This window comes from Falco rusticolus, chromosome 10 (assembly GCF_015220075.1).
Source record: "Falco rusticolus isolate bFalRus1 chromosome 10, bFalRus1.pri, whole genome shotgun sequence".
NCBI lineage: Eukaryota > Metazoa > Chordata > Aves > Falconiformes > Falconidae > Falco > Falco rusticolus.
In genome coordinates this window covers 5,397,812-5,416,193 of record NC_051196.1, presented here as the reverse complement: position 1 = coordinate 5,416,193, position 18,382 = coordinate 5,397,812, and the positions used below count along the sequence as shown (strand labels likewise).

Genomic DNA, 18,382 nt, shown 5'->3' with positions numbered 1-18,382 from the left:
ATAGGATATATATATATATATATGAAAACTTTGGAGGGTGTTGTGCATCTTCTGCAAAGTAAACGCATTTTATTTATTGCTTTTAATGTTTTTAGATGGTGTACCTTTCCCAAAGCCCATGCACAAGAGCCAAGCATTTTCAAACTTAGAGGGGAAAAAAACTTCAACTGTTAGGTTTTCCCAGTGTAAATCTGGATTAACTGCATAGACTTCATTGTACTTGTTATTACTGTGGATTTACATCTTTGTAGTTTACACAGCGTAGTGCCAAGATACCAATTTTAGTGGAATTTAATGTTATTGGGAATGAAAGAATAGAGATGTTTATCTGAAAACTGTTGGGAGGTACTTGTGTCTCGTACTGTAATTTGAGAGATTTGTTGCATTTGGACAGCTCTTTCGTGTGACGATACAAAGGAGTACAGTACTTGTGGATCTATCTGTGGCAGAACCTGCCAAGCACTGTCTGTGCCAGAGACATGCAGCAGTGATTGTGTTGAAGGCTGTGCTTGTCCCTCTGGAATGTATTTGAATTCCAAGACTGAACGATGTGTAGAGAGGTAAGTTGCAATTCTGATAGTCACGCACAACTATTTTACACCACTGCATTTACAAGTCAGAGCGAAAAACTAATAAGCATGTAACCTTGTAGGTCTTATAGCTCTGTAGACTTGGCAGGATCTGAGAATTTTACAGAACCTGTGTGTTGATCAGAAATAGCTCTTTTATAGTACTGACACTCATCCAACATCACCAAAACTAGTTGGTACATATTATCTGTTTTTTGGCATATGAGAGATATAAAAGGTGTCCATTGTTGTGTAGACGTTCTGCTTTGTTATAGATTTGGTTTGGAATGTGCTTGAGTTATTTGGCAGTATTGAGATCAATTTCTTGGTTGTTGGGGTTTTTTTATTTAAATTTTTTTTACAAAAATTTACAAAAATTACAAAAACCACACCCCGCCCCCCAATTAACCAAAAAAACTCACCAAAACCAACAAAGCAAACAATTGAACTTTGAACGGCAATGACAGTCAATGGGGATTTTTTTCTCCCTTCAGTTTGAGTTAATCAGTTACATGTTTTTCCTTTACTCCAGAAATGAATGCCCATGTTATTTTCAAGGAATTGACTATCCCCCTGGAGAAAATGTTATGACATCTTTGGGCAAATGGTAAGAATCAAAACGTTTTTCACCTGACTAAATGGTGTCTCTTTAAAAGCTTTGTCAAATTGTTCTGGCTAGCCTCTTGTGGTTTTGTGTTATGTGTGAATGTTGTTTTTCTTGTTTTGTTGTTTGTTTGTTTTTTTAAAATGAAACTTACAGAATAAACCTACACTGGTTTTCTATGCATGTTTGGACAGTATCTCTAGAACTTAGGTTTTCAGGCTGCTGTGTTTATAATCCAATATACTGAAGTGCAAAGTAGAGCAAAAAGCCACTAGAATTTTGTAGATTCATACTAATGTGGAAAGCTCCAAAAACCCCCAGACATTCCCGACTGCCCATTCAAGACTGTTCAGCTAGACCTTCATTGCTATTCTCCTTCCCTGTACCAGATTGTAAATCCATTTATGAAGAAGTATTAAGAATCTGTCTTCCACTAGTATAGAATCAGTATAAAAGAGCAATGTGGCTTTAACAACTAAGAAACAACACAAATAACTGAGCTGCAGCCAAAGGTAAATAAGCATCTCTGTTATTGTTCTTTGCACTTGGCATTTGTTCTTGTCCTCTTGCTCTTCCATTTGCATCATTATAGTCATGCAGTTAAAGAAAAAACTTGTTAAACTATTGTGTCTCTTGCCAGATGCATTCTTTTCAACATTTCTTTGTGGAGAAGGCTAAGTAATGTGGACAACAAGTTCTGTAAAAAATACGAGCTTTCAGAATTCTTTTTGTCGAAGTAACGTTTGAGCTATTGCTGCCTGTATCTGTTACAGCACTGTTAAACGCAGAACAGACCCAACCATGTCTGTGAGAAATGAAAATATCACACCGATCTGTTATAAGGGCTGTATAAGAGTTTAATATTGTCAGGCACCTACTGCAATAGGGACACTTAGTAAACACGCTAATTCTCACTCTCACTCTCATCAGCAGCCTAGTGTCCATAAATACCGATCATTATATATATCTATATCTTAATTGTCAAGTTAGCTCATCTTTACCTTAGAGCAGATTCTCCGAAGAGTACCAGGCAACCCATTCTGCATATGGGGCTGTGCAAAATCTGGATGCACTGTTGCCTGCCTTCCTGAGTATTTTTGTCCACAGAGCATGTGCCAGACAGCACTGGCAGTCATGGGAAGTAGCTTCTCCTGGTAGATTCTTTGATTTGTTTCTTTCCATCCTCCTCCTCAAGGGTCTCGTTTAGCTAGTTGTGCTAAGCACTGTGGTAGATATACGGCTGAATGCACACTGATCATCCACAAATGCATTCTTTCTACAAATGACTATAGGTGAAAATCATCTTTCTGTTGATTTCAGTGGAGTTATTTGGGATCTGACAGCTTATGTTTTATGTGAATGTGTTCATTAAAATACATCTCCTGGTGTGCAACTGCTAGTCTTTAAGATAAAATAAAACAGAGACGTCTGTTATCTCCTATTTAGTTAAAACTTTTGCTTGCTGCATTTTAACAAGGCTGTATACAGATCTGCTGGGAGAAAAGGATTTTAAACATGGAGGTGCGGACTGGTAGCTCCTCTGAATTGCCTTGTGCGAAGTAATACATTAGGAATCATGTAGGACTATGTGTGGATAAACTGGAGAAAAAATACACACCGTGTATTGGGGTTTCTTTATCTGTCACTGTTTTTATTAGAAACAATTATGGTATTTATTATACTCTTTCCATGCTTTTTTTCCTCAACTGCTTCCTCTGGAATGCCTGCTGTCAAACTGGAATTTATTCTCATGTTTGTCTATAGAGTAGTTGTTCTGCTCTGTTTTCAACCAGTTCTTTAAGAAGTTTTTATTGTGATACTGATGTTATATCAGCATTTGAGTTGCTTCTCTGTCAATTCCCTTTGGTACTGCTTTGCCTCTTGGCTGAGTTATGCTGTGAAGTCCTTCAGCACTTCTCTTGCAGTGCTTTGCGGTACACAGACAACTCCAAACATGACAGCAGAGTGGCTGTAGCACATAAAGAATTTGTTTCTGAATCTGCTGACCAGCCACAAGAATACTGGGGATGTCTTAGTCAATGCAAAAGAATGGGAGTATAGTGCTGGGACTCCATGGGCTTAGGTTCTCTAGTGAAGCACAGGACCTGAAACGAAGCCAATGCTGCTACATTTTTTCCCCTCACAGTGAGTTGCTATCAGATCTGCTACCATTTTACAAAAGTACGGGGTTATTTTGGCTTGAATTACACAGAGGCAGACAATGTTATGTTGCTCAGTGCTTCCTTGTACACAGTATTTTGTTAGGGTTGAGTTTTATGCGATTTTTCTTGTTTCTTTGCTGAACCTGTGCCATGTAGAGGAAACATATTGTGCGTGTTCCTGTCCGTGTAGTATTTTGCCTGTGTGAATGGGTATACATACAACTTTATGATACAATAACTTAAAATTTTTATTTTGAATCTTGATTAGCATAGAGTTGTTTTAATTTTAGGTTCTCATTATGACCTGTAGTTCTAGTTGGCTCTGATGATAGTCACACTATGTTGCTATTCCAGGTTCCTAACACGTTGCTGAAGCAAAATGAGTGGGAGGCAGCATAAAGATAAAAATTAGCAACTGCATTGCTGTTTCCTCCTGTGAGCCAAAAACACTAAAATAATTGAAACATTAATTTTGTAATAAATAGAAATTCATGATATTGTGAGATGTTTTTAGATGGATAGTTTGTTCATGATCCATCTTAGGAGTGGTTGAGAAAAGGCAGTAATCAAGCTACTGTTACTATGTTCTGCTTGTGGAAAGGTCACTCCAGTACAAAAAATTGTTGCAGATGTAATAGCTTGTGATTATCTTATGTTCAATGTTGGGGTTCTATCTTTAACTGTGGGATGAGTTAAGAACTGTTGGTATTGTCAAGATTTTCACATAAACTAATAGCTTCCTTTTCAGCAGAATTCTAAGCTGATGGTGAGGAAAATGGAGCATTTATAATTGCATTAAGAATGTTCATAAAAGAGTACATAGCCAGAGTTTGCTGTAACTTAGGGTTTTGTTTTATTTTGCTGCTATTGCTCTTTGCATTTTTCTTTTAGGTAATGGTGATTCTGTTGCATAGGACTTGGTTTATTCTTACTGCACTGATGTCTTTGGGAGAAGTATAGTGTTGTATTCCTGTGTGTATTTTTATGGCAGCCCAGGCATTTTAACTCATAGTGACATTATGCAGAAAGCACAAGTTTGAAGTGTAATTAATATTCTTTATATGTTAAGGTGATGCACACTTTATCTACAGTTCTAATGTTCAGTGTAAACATTTATACAGTTATTTTTTTATTGGATCATACTGCATGCTTCATTATTAAACAGAAAACATTAGTATTTTAGATCTTCCTGGCTCTCATTACATCTTCATGTATTTTTATTGCAGCCATTGCAGGGATGGAGTAATGAATTGTGATAACAACGTAATAGGTGAGTGTAGAAAGGGAAAAGATACTTCAGGTCCAATGAATATGTATCCTCCAGTCTCTGTGGAACCCCTCGTCTGATGTAGAAGATCAGGCAATATGTATAAATTAATAACTTGCAGGAGAAGACCCATAATGCAGGAATTAAATATTTGTGTGATTGAAAGAAAGGCTGGTGCAAAGCAGCAGCATAACTGTCCAAAATACTGTTAAATCTGAGCAACTTTTTTCCCAGTGCTTTAAAATACTGATTGTTTTTTTTGACTGCTAATATAAATAAGCTTAGCTGCATGACAAACAGCAGAACTTCAGCAGAACAAAGATTAGCTTTGCCCATAAAACATCATTTTAGGAACTGAAGACTGGCAGTAATTTTTCACAGATATTTTTTCTTTCCCTTTGCAAACCCTAAGTAACTGAAATATGAAAAAATATGTATTTTGTCATACTTAAGCAAAAGAATCTAAAAGTGCTTTTTCTATCAAATTATATTTTATATGTCTTTAAGTATTATGGTTCATCTTCTTGTATGATGCTTCTTTTACTTCAGTAAAAGACTTGAGATCTCAGTTGTAGAATTGCCTTTAGCAGAAATCTGCCCATGCACTTGAAGGTGGCAGGATTTGAAAATTTTCCAGAACTTCTCCCTAATAACAAATGAACAAAACCCCAGCAATCAACTACAACTACTTTAAAACACTGCCACCACTTTGGAGATTTCTGCTACGTATACACATGATGCTCAGTGTAACCCAAAAGCAGTTGTGCAGTAGAGTTGTTTTGTTCATAGCCAGTGGCTCCAGCATGGGAAGTCATATCTAGCTCACAGACCTTTTCTTGATATTTTTTGCTTTCCATCGATTTCTGTTTCTATTGATAGTACTTTGCATTTCTGTTTTGGAGGGCTGATTCATGGCTAACTGTTTAGAAATTAATGTCCCTTACTAAACAAATATTATAATTGCAGTATTTTGTATGAGATTTATAGAGGTTCTATGAAGTTAACTGCTTTCGGGAGAGACAGACAATTGGATGTTACGGTATTACCGGACATTACACTTGTGTGTTATGTGTTCTCAGACTAAATCTATTGCACACCTTTATGGAATACAAAATTTCAGGTGAAGACTGATGTGTTTGTCAATTTTTTCCCCCCAGCACACAGTTGCCCAGCTGGACAGATTTATATTAACTGCAGTAATCCACAAGTTGATCCTGAACTCAGCAGAGAGAGAACTTGTGAGAATCAGCTGCTAAACCTCACTTTCTCAGGACACCTTCCTTGTGTTTCAGGTTGTGTCTGCCCACCAGGGTGAGTACCGACAGAATTGTGTCTTTTGGTGCACAAATATAGATGACAACCTTCAGTAGTGATTGAGTAATTAATTCTCTTTCACTGCCCCCCAAAAACATAAGAAAACCCACAAAACGCTGAGGTCTCATTTCACCAACTTTACAGCCATGGATTTCTGTAGATGTGGCTTGTGGCTGACACTTCACAGAACAGAAAAAGTTAACTGGGTTTTTAATTTTCTTCGTTCCAAAATATATGCAATTTTTTTTCCAGATTCCAAACACTTTGATGTTGGCATACTGTGTTACAGTCATTAAGACATCACGGACATTTGTGGAACCGGGTTTTGATGTTAGTGTCCCAATACCCACCTCAGTTTCTCTCTTGAACAAGTGATGTGGAGGAGTTATGTGGCCTTTCCAGGCTGGACACAAAGTTCTCTAGTGTGGTAGGATAAGACCTCACCTCTGCAGACAATTGTTATCTATGATAGAGAATACTCTCTTGTGCTGAACCTGGACTCTACTAAATCTGGGCAAATTTATCCTAATAAGAATTTTTGTTTCTTTTTGTCACTTCTATTTTCGTAAAATAGACCTATGAGAATGCAGTTAACTGAAACTTGTAGTATCCTGTAGTTGTAATGAAGTTTTGTAACTAAGAAAGAAATATCATGCATTTGGAGGTTTTTCCTCCAAAACCTTCTAGATTTTCACTGTATTTCTGCAGTGCGTACTGTATTAGATAACACGCAAGGAGTTTAAACACATTCTTGAAAGGTTTTCTTAAAAAAAACCCAACTCATCACTTTCTAATTTGCTTAAAGAAAACTATGAATTATGTAATCTTATAAATGTGTCTATGGACAAATAAACCTATAATGGGGGGAAAATTAAATTCAAGTATTTTTAGAATACTAACTTTTATTAGAAATAATTACATCAACTGTGTCATGTCTTAAATTTGTCTCCTTAAGTGAATTCAAAGTCCTGTCCTTTTTGGTATGTGTTTAGTGTCTGTTTTCAAAAGACCTATTGCTCCTCAGGTTAAGTAAAGCTCAGAATTTATTATTAGCATGAAAATAAAAATGGTGTTCTGTTCAAACCTCTCTCCTGGATGGCCCTGCTGTTGCTATCACACTAACTATTTTATTAATGTTTTCCTTTTTCTGGTTTAGGCAGAGTTCTGGAGAGGTCTGTTAGGAAGTTTTAATGTTTTCTAGTTGAATAAGAATTATCCTCCATGTGGCTATGAACTCTACTGTTTCCTCAGGAAAATTCAGTTCTGTTAGACTGCATCAGCATTTCCTGTATTTGGGTGCTTGAGGAACTAATACTTATCCACACTGGGGTTTATGCTGGTTTTTTATTTCTGATGGCTGTAGAATTACAGCATGCTAAAGGTATGGGATTGGAGCTCATTTCCAAGGAGTAAATGTACATCCATACAAAGGCCATAACAAGACATTCCAGTTCTTTTCCATCCTCTTTTGCTCCTCAAACTTGCTACTCTCTTTGATATATTTCAGTTCTCCTTATATTCTTGCAACACTTCCAAAACCCTCATGTTCTCCTACTTTCTAGTTTACACTAGCTGCAAACAAATATTTCCCTCTGCCCCTCCTTCTGTACTTGTATTCAATTCACAGTTAAAAGTTCACCAGTATCATTCGGATTCTTGAGCACCTTTTCATATTACCTTCTGGTTTCCCACTTGTTTTTAGGAAGAGAATCATTGAATTTTCCATCGTTTGGTTTTGGAGGGAAGACTTCTGTTAGATTTGGAGTTACTTTCTGAAATTCTTTGTGTTATGAAAATGCAGTATCTATTTAAACTTGTTCATTAAATCAGAAAAATTTCATACTAAAATACCATTACTGTAGTTACGGAGTATTTAACTTCTGGGTTTCTTTGAGAAGAGTTGAGGATCTTGAATCAGTCAAGCCATCTTATTGGGCTTTGCTTCATTTTTAATCTCCACTACAATTCAAGCAGGTACTTGATATGCCTGGAAAAAATACCTGGTTGGTGGTATTTACTGGCAATGATGAGTAAGTACACTGAGCTACCAGCTCTGGTTGAATAAGCTTCCATGTTGAAAACTGCTTCAGCTATAAAACCATTAGTTCTCTGCACATAAGTTATCATCTTTCAGTACAGATTAAGAATTCAGAGACCAGGAATACACTTTGACATATATCTGCACAAACACATTCATTCCCCAAAAGCATAATTAATAAAAAAGTTCACCCCCCCAAAGCCTACAATTCTTTTCAGAAGAACAAGTGATGATCGATGAGGAACAGCTAGTAGTATCCTCTTGGCTGTTCACAAATGGTAGATTCTTTGTATCTCACTTTTCCATGGAGTCCCACCATATGTGATTTTTTTTTAGCACTGAATTGCACTCACAGTGACCTTGAAGAAAATGGTACTATTTGAGGGCATGCAGAGAGAGGTTTTAATCCAGTATGCTTATTTAAAAATATTTGAACTTGGAAAAAAATTGAGTCATAGCCCTGGAATAGCATTGGTAGATATGAGGTAGAGCTGAGGTGACATGGAAAGGTATCAGCCATCACACCAATACCGTGTCAGTCTGACACTTATTTGTGAAATAGGCTAGGACAAAGTACAAACCTCATCCGTATTTTACCTCAGTCTTGCCTTGGGCTATGTGCTACTTGATGATGATGATGCAGTGCGTGCCACTTCCTTTTTCAGCTGTGAGAGCTACAGGTGCTCTCTGAGATGACCCTCACCTTGTAGCCCTGATGGGACTGGAAGCAGGGTACAAGAGGCCCCTACTTCAAACTCTGTGTTTTTTTGGTTTTTTTTTTTTTTCTGACAGTCTTCAGTCCCTGCTCTCTTCTTATGTTCCTTCCCTACAACACAAACTAAAAAAAGAGAACATGGGGGGCAAGGGGCTAATAAAAGTTTTTTTGCTCTTGTTTTTTCAGTCACGTTGCTTAATTCCAATACTATTTTTCTACTTAGAAGGAGAGGCCTCAAGACAGAGTCCCTCTCCTGCTTTGTTCTGATGTTGGCAGCAAAAGCTGTATGAAGGTTTATGCAGTTCAGAGTATTACACTTATAAGATAATTTTGTCTTCTTCACAATCAATTTAAGCTGTGTGAAGGCAAGAGCTTCTTTTTGTTCAAGGAGGGTTCGGAGGAGACACATGCAATGGACAAACCAAGTTATAATATGCATAATACTGTGTAATTTGGGAATCTAGATGAATCCCTGTCATTCTGCTTGGTTTTGTTTTTCTTACACGCAGGTATCTTTGGTCTTTAAGCCACTACTAGCGTTTCTGTGTATTCTCTTTTCTAGGGCCCACCTTGCTTAGCGCCAGTAGAATGCTGATGGTAGAGCTGAATGCAGAGCAGGGTTCCAATACAGAGTGAAACTGCACAAGTGTGGGTGTCTCACTATAATTCAGTTGAAGTGTCAAAATCATGACACTTCACGGTTACAGGGACACAGCAAGGATGCTAAAAACTTTTCAAACATTTTGCAAAATTACTCAATATTTGTAATAAACTGGGGGGAGATGGACTGTAAAAAGCTCCCCAAACAAGAAAGAAAATACTCGGCAGAATTATAGTAACTTTCTCTGTCTGGACATTGAGTTAACTACAAGGAAGCCATTATATGTTACAGTAGTGTTATCCACATCTCCCAATTTTTTTAAAAAATGTTTATCCTGTTTTCTGGTTAAGGCAGTCATGGGTGATAGTAGAATCCTGATATTAAAAATGTTACCTGCTGCTTATTTAATTCTTTTTACTTCCTTAAACTCTATTGCAGACCTTTGTTAGAAGATTTATGAAACCTTCAGGGAGCAGATTTGTTGTTGGGGCAAAAGTATTTGTGGCTGCATAAATCATTTGGTGATAGGCTGTTGCCCAGGGGAGGGGAAAGAGCTGTGCAATACACAACCTGTTGAAAACTGCTTGGGTGTAAGCTGCGAGAGTTACTTTTTAGTGTTCTGGTCCAGATCTGTGGGCTTTGCAGAAGCAATGAAGTGTTTGTTGGCTCATAGGTGACACATTGCTCCTAATGATGCCGTTACCAATTTACATATTTGTGTGTAAGTGAATGAAAAAAGCTATAGATAATATTGAGATGGTAATGAAATTGGACATTCAGCGTGGTGAAGTGTGATGGCTGTCCTTGTATCTTTGCAGTTCTTTGTAAGCAGAAGTGTCAACAAAAATGTCTGATACTTCAAAGAGGATCTGTGCAAGGCCTTTCTGTAGGGTATTTGTGGTGAATTCTTAGATCATTGAAATCTATCTGTTTGCTTGGCTTTAAGAGAGAGAAAGCTGTTATCACTTGTTTTAGCCAGGGTAATAATGTGAGGGGAAAATTGCATTTTGTGTTACTTTGTTAGTGTGATGGTCTTTGTGTTTGAATGTGCCCTGTTCAGTTCTGAGCAGCTTTAAACCAGTGGGAATTTCAGTCTCAGTTGATTGTCTTCAAGTGACACAATACTTGAATTACAAAGAACACTTCACATACTTTGGGGGAAAACTACAGTTTTTCAGTTTAATGGAGGAGGGAGTTTTATGATGTCTGCACATTCCCAATAAGAAGAGCTAAAGAGCTGTAATTTTCCATCTGATAAATAAGTCACTGAAGAAGTGTGCAAGTACGCAAGTTACCAGTTCATTAATATGAGTAATTAAAATGTTCTATGATAAATGCAATGATGAAGTCTTTCCTTTTAGCTGCCAGGGAAACAAAACAATGTCATTACCCTGTTTGTCACAGATGTGCCTCACACCTATGATCTCTTGTCCATGGTGCGGTGTCTTGCTGAAATTACAGCGCTAAACATCAGAAATGCTAAATCTGTTTTCTTCAGAAAACTGTTAGGAACACGGGAAGACTTGTATAGAATTTGTATTATTACAGAGAGGTACAGGAATTCTAAACAAAACTATCTTAAAAAAGAAAAATATTATCAGTCCAACAGTTCCATTTTAAGAGACTGTTTATTTCCCAGTACAAATACATTTCAAAACTTAGTATTTAGAAACAAGAATAATTGTAGCTTGCATGGTGCCTGTAACCAATCCTTTTACTATGTAACCAGCGTGTTAGTTGCTCCAGCTTCTTATCTTGTATTGAACAGGATCCTGTATAGGAACAGGTACACAACAAGCTGGCGCTACAGTAGTTACAGTGAAAGACACTGCTGTAGCTTGTCAGGAGTTTGTTTCACAATTTTCATTCAGCAGAGTGATTTGTTACCAAAGGTGTTCTATCTGTTATTGGATCTTTAGGCTCTATATTGATATCTGTTTGCCTATCCAATAGCATTACAATATTTTTTTGAAACAGATCCGTCTTTGGAAGAAATAGTTTTCTTGGTGTCAGTGAAAAGATAGCTTTTTAAATGAAATCATTTAATATTACTGGTATATTTCCTGAGGTTTATTTGTAGGATATCTTCATCCAACTCTTTTATTTCAGTTTTTCTGGATATTATTAAAAGTCACAAATGTTTTACTTTAAAATGTGGACTGGTTACTTTGTTTCATCTTACCAGGCAAGAAGTCCTCTGTTCCATCTCAGTTAATGGAATCTTTTAATCTTCTTTTTTTTTTTTGCATTTTCAGTTGTTATCTGTTACTCTAGGAGTTGTGATTATATGCACAAATTTATAGCATTAGTCTTGAACTGTAAACAGCTGTGCATATGGTTATCTGTGTTACCATGAAAACTTCCTTTGAAGGCCATAAGGATATTTCTGCCAATGAAGTTAACTATATTTGTGATTGCTTGCATGAAGGTGCCAGTCATATAGAAACACATACAAAATAATTTAATGCAACCAGCACAGCTCTTTCGATATTAATTACATTGTTAACAGAGCAAGAAGTATAACTACAGCTATAGGAAAACTATGCAGAAAATGAAAGCTCTTTAAATCAGGTGAGGAAGAGAACAAGAAGAAATCCTTGTTTAAAAGTTCTAAGAATAAATAAACTACTGATTTTTGATGTGAGAGCAGGTACCACTAGAGCAAAGGAGTGTGATGGCTCTCATGTCTCTTGGAAGATCTCTTGGCTTTAGTTAAATGTAAGTTAATTGCCTGAGTTACAAGAAATTTGGTGAAATTTATAGGAGGTCTAGAAAATCTTAGTTTTCTCTGACCTTAAAATTTGTATGTTAATGAATCTTCACAGGGTTAGTGATTAAAGGGCCTAGTGCCCAAAGTGCCAGTACTTACTAAAGATTAAATACTCAGATACCTATGAAAGGAAATTACAAAATTACTCATAAATATTAATGAAGTTGTGCCTTTTCAATTTCAGAAGATTTTAAAAATTACTTGTTTTTCAGTAATACTAATGCTAGTAATTTAAAAGCTTACAAAAATACTTTCTTACCTAGTTGCCAGTTATAATTCTGCTGATTTTTTTTTTTTCATAGTCTTGTTAAACATGGGGATGTGTGCTTGGATGCAGATGAATGTCCATGTTCATGGAAAGGAAAGGAATACTTTCCAGGTGACAAAGTTATTTCTTCCTGTCATACATGGTAAGCAGAGATCTATTTAGGGGGTTGTTGCATTTTAGTGGTTTATTTATGGATTGATTATTCTTTCATCGTTTTTAATCATAAATTTCACAGTAAATTCTGGTAAATCATCGACCCTAATTTTGTATTTATATTTGTTCAAAGAGGTATTAAAATGACATTTGGTGTGTGTGTGTTGTTTTAAGGAGCTTTTACATAACAAAAGAACAGCGATTGGGAATTATTGCTTTTCTTTTTAAAAACCTTCATTTAGAGAAAACACTTTTTTGATTATCAAGGTAATCTAAATTAATATTCCTTGGCTAGTGTTCCTAAAGTACAGGTAAAATCCTTCAAATATTACACCTGAGTGAAATTTGTAAAAGGTTTTTACTTATTCATTTTCACATTTAGTGTTGAATCTGAGCAGTCTAAGGACCCAAAACATAACCCTGTGGCCATAAGTATACAACCACTGCAATAACAAGTTAAGGCGAGTATTGGGCAACATCATATACTGAGCATAGTAACAGATAAATTGGTTCTAATTTTGCATGTGTGGATAAGATAACTGCTGAATTGGTCAGCTTTAAAAGGCAGTGTTCCAGTAGACAAGCATTGATAGGATCATTCAAATACATGCAGAAACCTATTCCTTTCACTATCCAGTGTTGTAAACACAGTATACCCTATATAGCTATGTTACTCTGCTAAGTTTCCTTGGGCACTCTCAGTAGGGCATGGTACACTATTTTAATAGCTTCACAAGAGCTAAGATATGAAAATATACCACATCTGCATGATCCTGAAACAAGCTTGTTTCTTGATGGTCCCCACCTGTTTTCTCCTTTTACCATTGTTGAATGTTGCAAGCTGGCACTAAGCAGCATTATTTGTCTTACTAGAGCCTCAGAAAAATCAGCTGTACTGTCAAGCATCAAGATACTCCAGCTTCTTAGCAGAGCAGTCCTTCCTTTTGTCACCTCTTTTAGCTTACCAGGAACATTTAACTGGTGTCACCTGGTAAACTACTGCTCCTGGCCTGCACAGCTCAGTATAGCCTAGTATGGTGAAGGCATGTCCAGTCACCACTAATCAGTGCCTTGTCTGGATGTCGTTGCCCCCTCCAGCCTTGTGCTGACTGCCTACCTCTGCCTCTCGTCAGGTCCTCAATATCTGCTCTAGAAGATATTTGTAGCCCTTTGGTCGACTGGTGAAGGGACTTACAAGCCATCTCCACTGGGCAGGCAGGTAAAGCGACCCGGGTTGTTCAGCCCTTTATTTCCAAAGTCCTCTCCAATTGGACCTGGTGTGGGATTGCTTGCATCAGAAAGGACTATTATATCCCATTTAATACGTATGAGACTTCACCAAAGGCAGCAGCAGTGCAGGCAGAAAGACACTGGATATTTAGCCTTCACTCTTGTTTTTTCTGAGGCCAGGACCATTAATTCATGTACAAATCCTTAAGGTTGTGATGGCTTTTCTAGTCTTCCATATCCAGAAGCAAAGACAGGCAAAGTGGTAATGGCTTTTTGGTGATCAGTTGTCCACTGACAAATGGGAAGTCTGCAACAAGCTGTGCAGACTCAGCACAGGCAAAGCATGAGAGTACTCCTGTGCAAAAAAAAACACTTAAGCATTCATAGCAGTTATAATTACTTTAGTGTTATTTAGCGCACAGAAATAGTGTGTGTTGATACTATCATCTTATTCATAGCTGTTGTTGTGTCAGCAACAAAAATATTAATGTGATTTGTCTGTTGAACAGTAAAATGGTAAATAAAATAACTTTTTAAATTGGCAAAACTGCCAGTGGAATGCCATGAACTTTCAACCCAAGCTCTCGGGTCTGGCTGAACTGCAGTTCTAGGTTTCCCAAGTTTGGTTTTCAGTGCAACTGTCTGAAATTGTTAGCATGTGCTGGCAAGGTTAAACACAAGAGGTTATTACACTAACGGAAAGTATGAGAGCAGCATTTTGATGCTCTGCTGTGGAAGGTAAGATGGGTGGTGCAGTTAACTATGCTGGTTTGCTGTCATATATTGACACCATTGAGTAAATGCTGGTTAGTCTCTGTGGGCTCCTAAACTGGAACTTCTGTGTTCTTAAATAAATACTTCTTGGAAATACATTTTTTAAGAAGCTGGTCAAAGTTTGGAAGATGCTAGCAGCTTTGCTTTTTCGACTAGGCCTCCCTAGATTCTGTATTAGTTTACTTAGTATGAAACAAGACTGGTGCAGAGGACTTTGAAGGCATTGCATACCTCTTAAACCCTTCTTTCTGACTGTAAATGTGTTAATATTTAAGAAAGTGTGCAAAGGAGCTCCCTACTCCTTACATGTTAAGAAACATTTCTGCATGAGCCCTTAACAAAGCAGCATGTGGAGGAGGATTTGAATAGGCCAAGAGTAAAAATAAAACCTAATGTTTCACAGAGTGCGTGAAAAGCAGCACTTGGTCTTTCAATCCAGATAGATTTTTTTCTATTTGCCTCTCTCCATCAACTTGATTAGGTTCCTGCCTTAGCTACTGCTTTGAGGTGCCTAGAATTGCCTGGGTGAGTCCTACTGCTATCTACTTGTGCTTTGGTACAGCAAACACTTTTTATGCCATACTTTTAACTTATTTTAGCCCTATGCTTAGTGTATTTATATATGTAGCTATACAAAACACAAGCAGTGGGCCAAATCAGTGATGGGATAAGCAGAATCTTGGAAAATATGGAAAATGATACCAGGTTGGTGCAAGTTAAATGGTGAGAAAACAGAAGGAAACATGATGCTAGTAGTAGCTGAAGCAGTCTAAATTTTCTAGGTAGTTACTGCTCTTTTGAAAACAGTGGTGTTCTTGACACCATGATAGCAGTATGAACAGAAAAGGAAAAGTTACACTGGCAAAAACTTCATACTGCTTGGTGCTTCAGTATATGAGATGCCAAACATTAGTGATTTATCCAATATTTCCGTAAGTCATATTAGTACTTTAGTTGTAAAATGTGAAGCATTCATTTCATCAGAAAATTCAAAATTCAGTTTTTTAAAATAAACTTAGATATGTGCTGAAATTATATCATTTGCTGTATTTAGTTTAACCTATATTTATAAATATACCTGTGGTAAAGACATGCCAGAGCACCAGCTCTGCTGTCTTTATCAAGGGAAGTTTTTTAAGTGTCCAGGTGATTTAGAAACATGAAAAATAACATTTTAAATATGACTTCTGGGTACAGAAAATGAAAATCTGTCCATTGAAAATGTTACTTAGATTGCAAGAGAGTGATGTGGAAAGAGACATAGTATTCAGTACTGCAAAGCCTCCCTGTTACGCAGTTAGAAAGCGAAGGTAATTCAGAAAGGTCTGAACAGTTGCTTTGTGTATGTGTGATGAAAGAATCTGATGCTTAAGATGGTTGTAGACAGAACTTGAACTATTCTGGAAGACCCTAAACTGTTAGGCTATGGTTTGGGAATGAGAATACCTAGGCATCTGAAAAGCCCAACACACACTCTTTTAAGGGATCTAAGCACCAAAAGGGTGCTACTGAAATTTTTCCTTTATACTTCTATGAAATTCTCATTCAAGCAGAGCGTGCATAAAGACTGTAATAATAGGACACATTGCTTGTTGATTCCAAGATTCAGCTCATATAGAAACAAATGTTCTGTGAGAAGCTGAAAAAGAAAGCTTTATCCTTGTGGCATATTATTGATGTGAGTTAAATGATGTTGGTTTTTTTGTTTCAACAAAGGAAATGCCCTTTCAGTGTTGATATTTTCCAGAATCTATACATTCTAACAGGAAGAAACACAGACTGTATGAGTTCAATATGTGCTGCTTTTTTTTTTTCTCTCCAGAGAATCAATTTATATATGCTACTTCTAGTTAACATTTCAAAATGCTTCTGTCCACAGTCACCATACTTGCATGGATTTTGGGGTTGTTTTTGCTTGTCAGTGCAACAGCTGTAATCATTTGTCTGTGACAGTTGATATTACCATTACTGGTCATACTTTTTCAGCATTTGCCAGCACGGATCATTTCAATGCACCTTCCATCCTTGCCCATCAATGTGTACTGCATATGGGGATCGGCACTACAGAACATTTGATGGATTAACTTTTGACTTTGTTGGAACTTGTAAGGTTTACCTGGTTAAGGTAAGACTTTTTTTGTAAAGCCTCTCTAAAAGTGGATTTTAAAATTACCTGTTAAAAACTACCCTTCTACTTATTTCATATCTGTACATTTTACTGAGTCTTACATACTGTTTTTTAAGCTTTGCTGTTGCTTAAGACTTAAAATCTTACGTAAGAATTATACAATGAGGTTTCTGCTAATCAAACTGTGTAACGATGCATATTTATATTAGTGTATTTAAAAGTGGCCATTCCTTTTTTTTGTTCTTGTTCTTCAGGGTACTTCTTCAACCAGTCTTTCTGTTGTTATAGAGAATATTAACTGCTTTAATACTGGAATAATTTGCAGAAAAAACATTTTCATTAATGTTGGAAAATCTTTTTTAATATTTGATGATGAAACTGGAAACCCAGTAAGTTTCAGTCTTTAACACTGATCAAATGGTAGCATATGTTCTTCTCTGGATGTTTTTTCCTGTTGTTAGCAAAAATTTACTGTACCGCTTAAGTAGCAGAAGCATAAATATCTTTACCCTGAATGCTGATCACATCTAGATTGTTCAATGGAAACCTTAAACAACATCTTATCTGTATTTAACAAGAATGTTTGATGAAATGGTTGTAGCTCTTTTGTTTAGACTTCATTCCTGTTTAGTGTCGTAGGAAAAATCCAGGTGGTTTTAAGTCAGTGAAAGTTTTGCTATTAATTCCATTAGAACCAAGAGTTTAGTCTGGCCTGGAACGTATAGGAGGAATATTCCTATACAATTACAATAAATAAATTGCAGTCCCTGGTAACGGCAAACTCCATTGCTATAAATATTTAGTATTTTCAGTAATTTTAGTATAAATAGTACTATCTATAGTTTATAGACTGGCCATACAAAGGAAGTTGTGTCTCTTTGTATGAGGCATTGTATAGTTAGACACTAGACATCTTAGTCCACGCTACAAAAAATTTGGAATCTGATTGTTATTGGATGGAGAGAATAATGCCTTACATAAATAAAATTGCAATCTCTAGACATATTTCAACAATTCCTTATCTCAAGAAGTTGCTCCATGTATCTTTATACCTATCCATACTCAAAAAAAAGCACGTGCTTAAGACCTTCTAAGTGCAACCATGTATAACTACGGGAAAATCATAACCAGGAACCTTAAGACTAATTTTTTTGCTTCCCAAATGAGACATAAACATTTTAATATTTGCTGCAGTTGCCATTACTCCTCCTGTAAATTTGATATAAAATCAAGTTTTAAAATAGGAAAATCATAAAAATATAACACAGTTGGCAATCAACATCCAGACTACTTTTGTTTAAGCATTTAGCCTGCTGTGGCCTTCTGTCAGTTTTTGGACTTCTGTCTGAGAACAGTGTTACTCATTTTATTTAGGTGTTTCGTTTCCTGTCAAGTGAACATTTTGTGAAGACATTACTTCCATTATAAGCTGCCTTGTTTTGTTTTGAACAGAGCTTATCCAGTTATATAGACAAACTACAAAAAATGCAGTTATGGAAAGCTGGGTTTTTCACTGTTGTTCATTTTCCTGATGAAGACATCACCATTCTTTGGGATCAGAGAACAACAGTTCATGTCCAGATGGGTCATCAGTGGCAGGTAAATGCAAGTCAACACTCTTACTGCCATTTCTTCGAGATGTTTATGTAAGTCTTGTTAAGCAAGACATATTGTCATTATTACAGAGAATAGACAATGTGTCAGAAATCATGGAAGAACTCAGTGGCAAAGTCAAGGAGAGGAGCATTCAACTACCTTGTCAATTAAAATATTCATTCTCATTTACCTT

General features: G+C 36.6%; 1 protein-coding gene across 1 annotated transcript in view; it reads left to right on the top strand.

Annotated features, from left to right (window-relative positions):
• OTOG (otogelin) overlaps positions 1 to 18,382 on the top strand; it is a 102,229-nt gene that overhangs the window by 33,863 nt on the left and 49,984 nt on the right. The window contains 8 exon segments of the mRNA XM_037403207.1: positions 395 to 560; positions 1,102 to 1,176; positions 4,562 to 4,605; positions 5,760 to 5,913; positions 12,343 to 12,450; positions 16,452 to 16,590; positions 16,848 to 16,982; positions 18,046 to 18,192. Coding sequence (XP_037259104.1) covers positions 395 to 560; positions 1,102 to 1,176; positions 4,562 to 4,605; positions 5,760 to 5,913; positions 12,343 to 12,450; positions 16,452 to 16,590; positions 16,848 to 16,982; positions 18,046 to 18,192 — 968 coding nt within the window.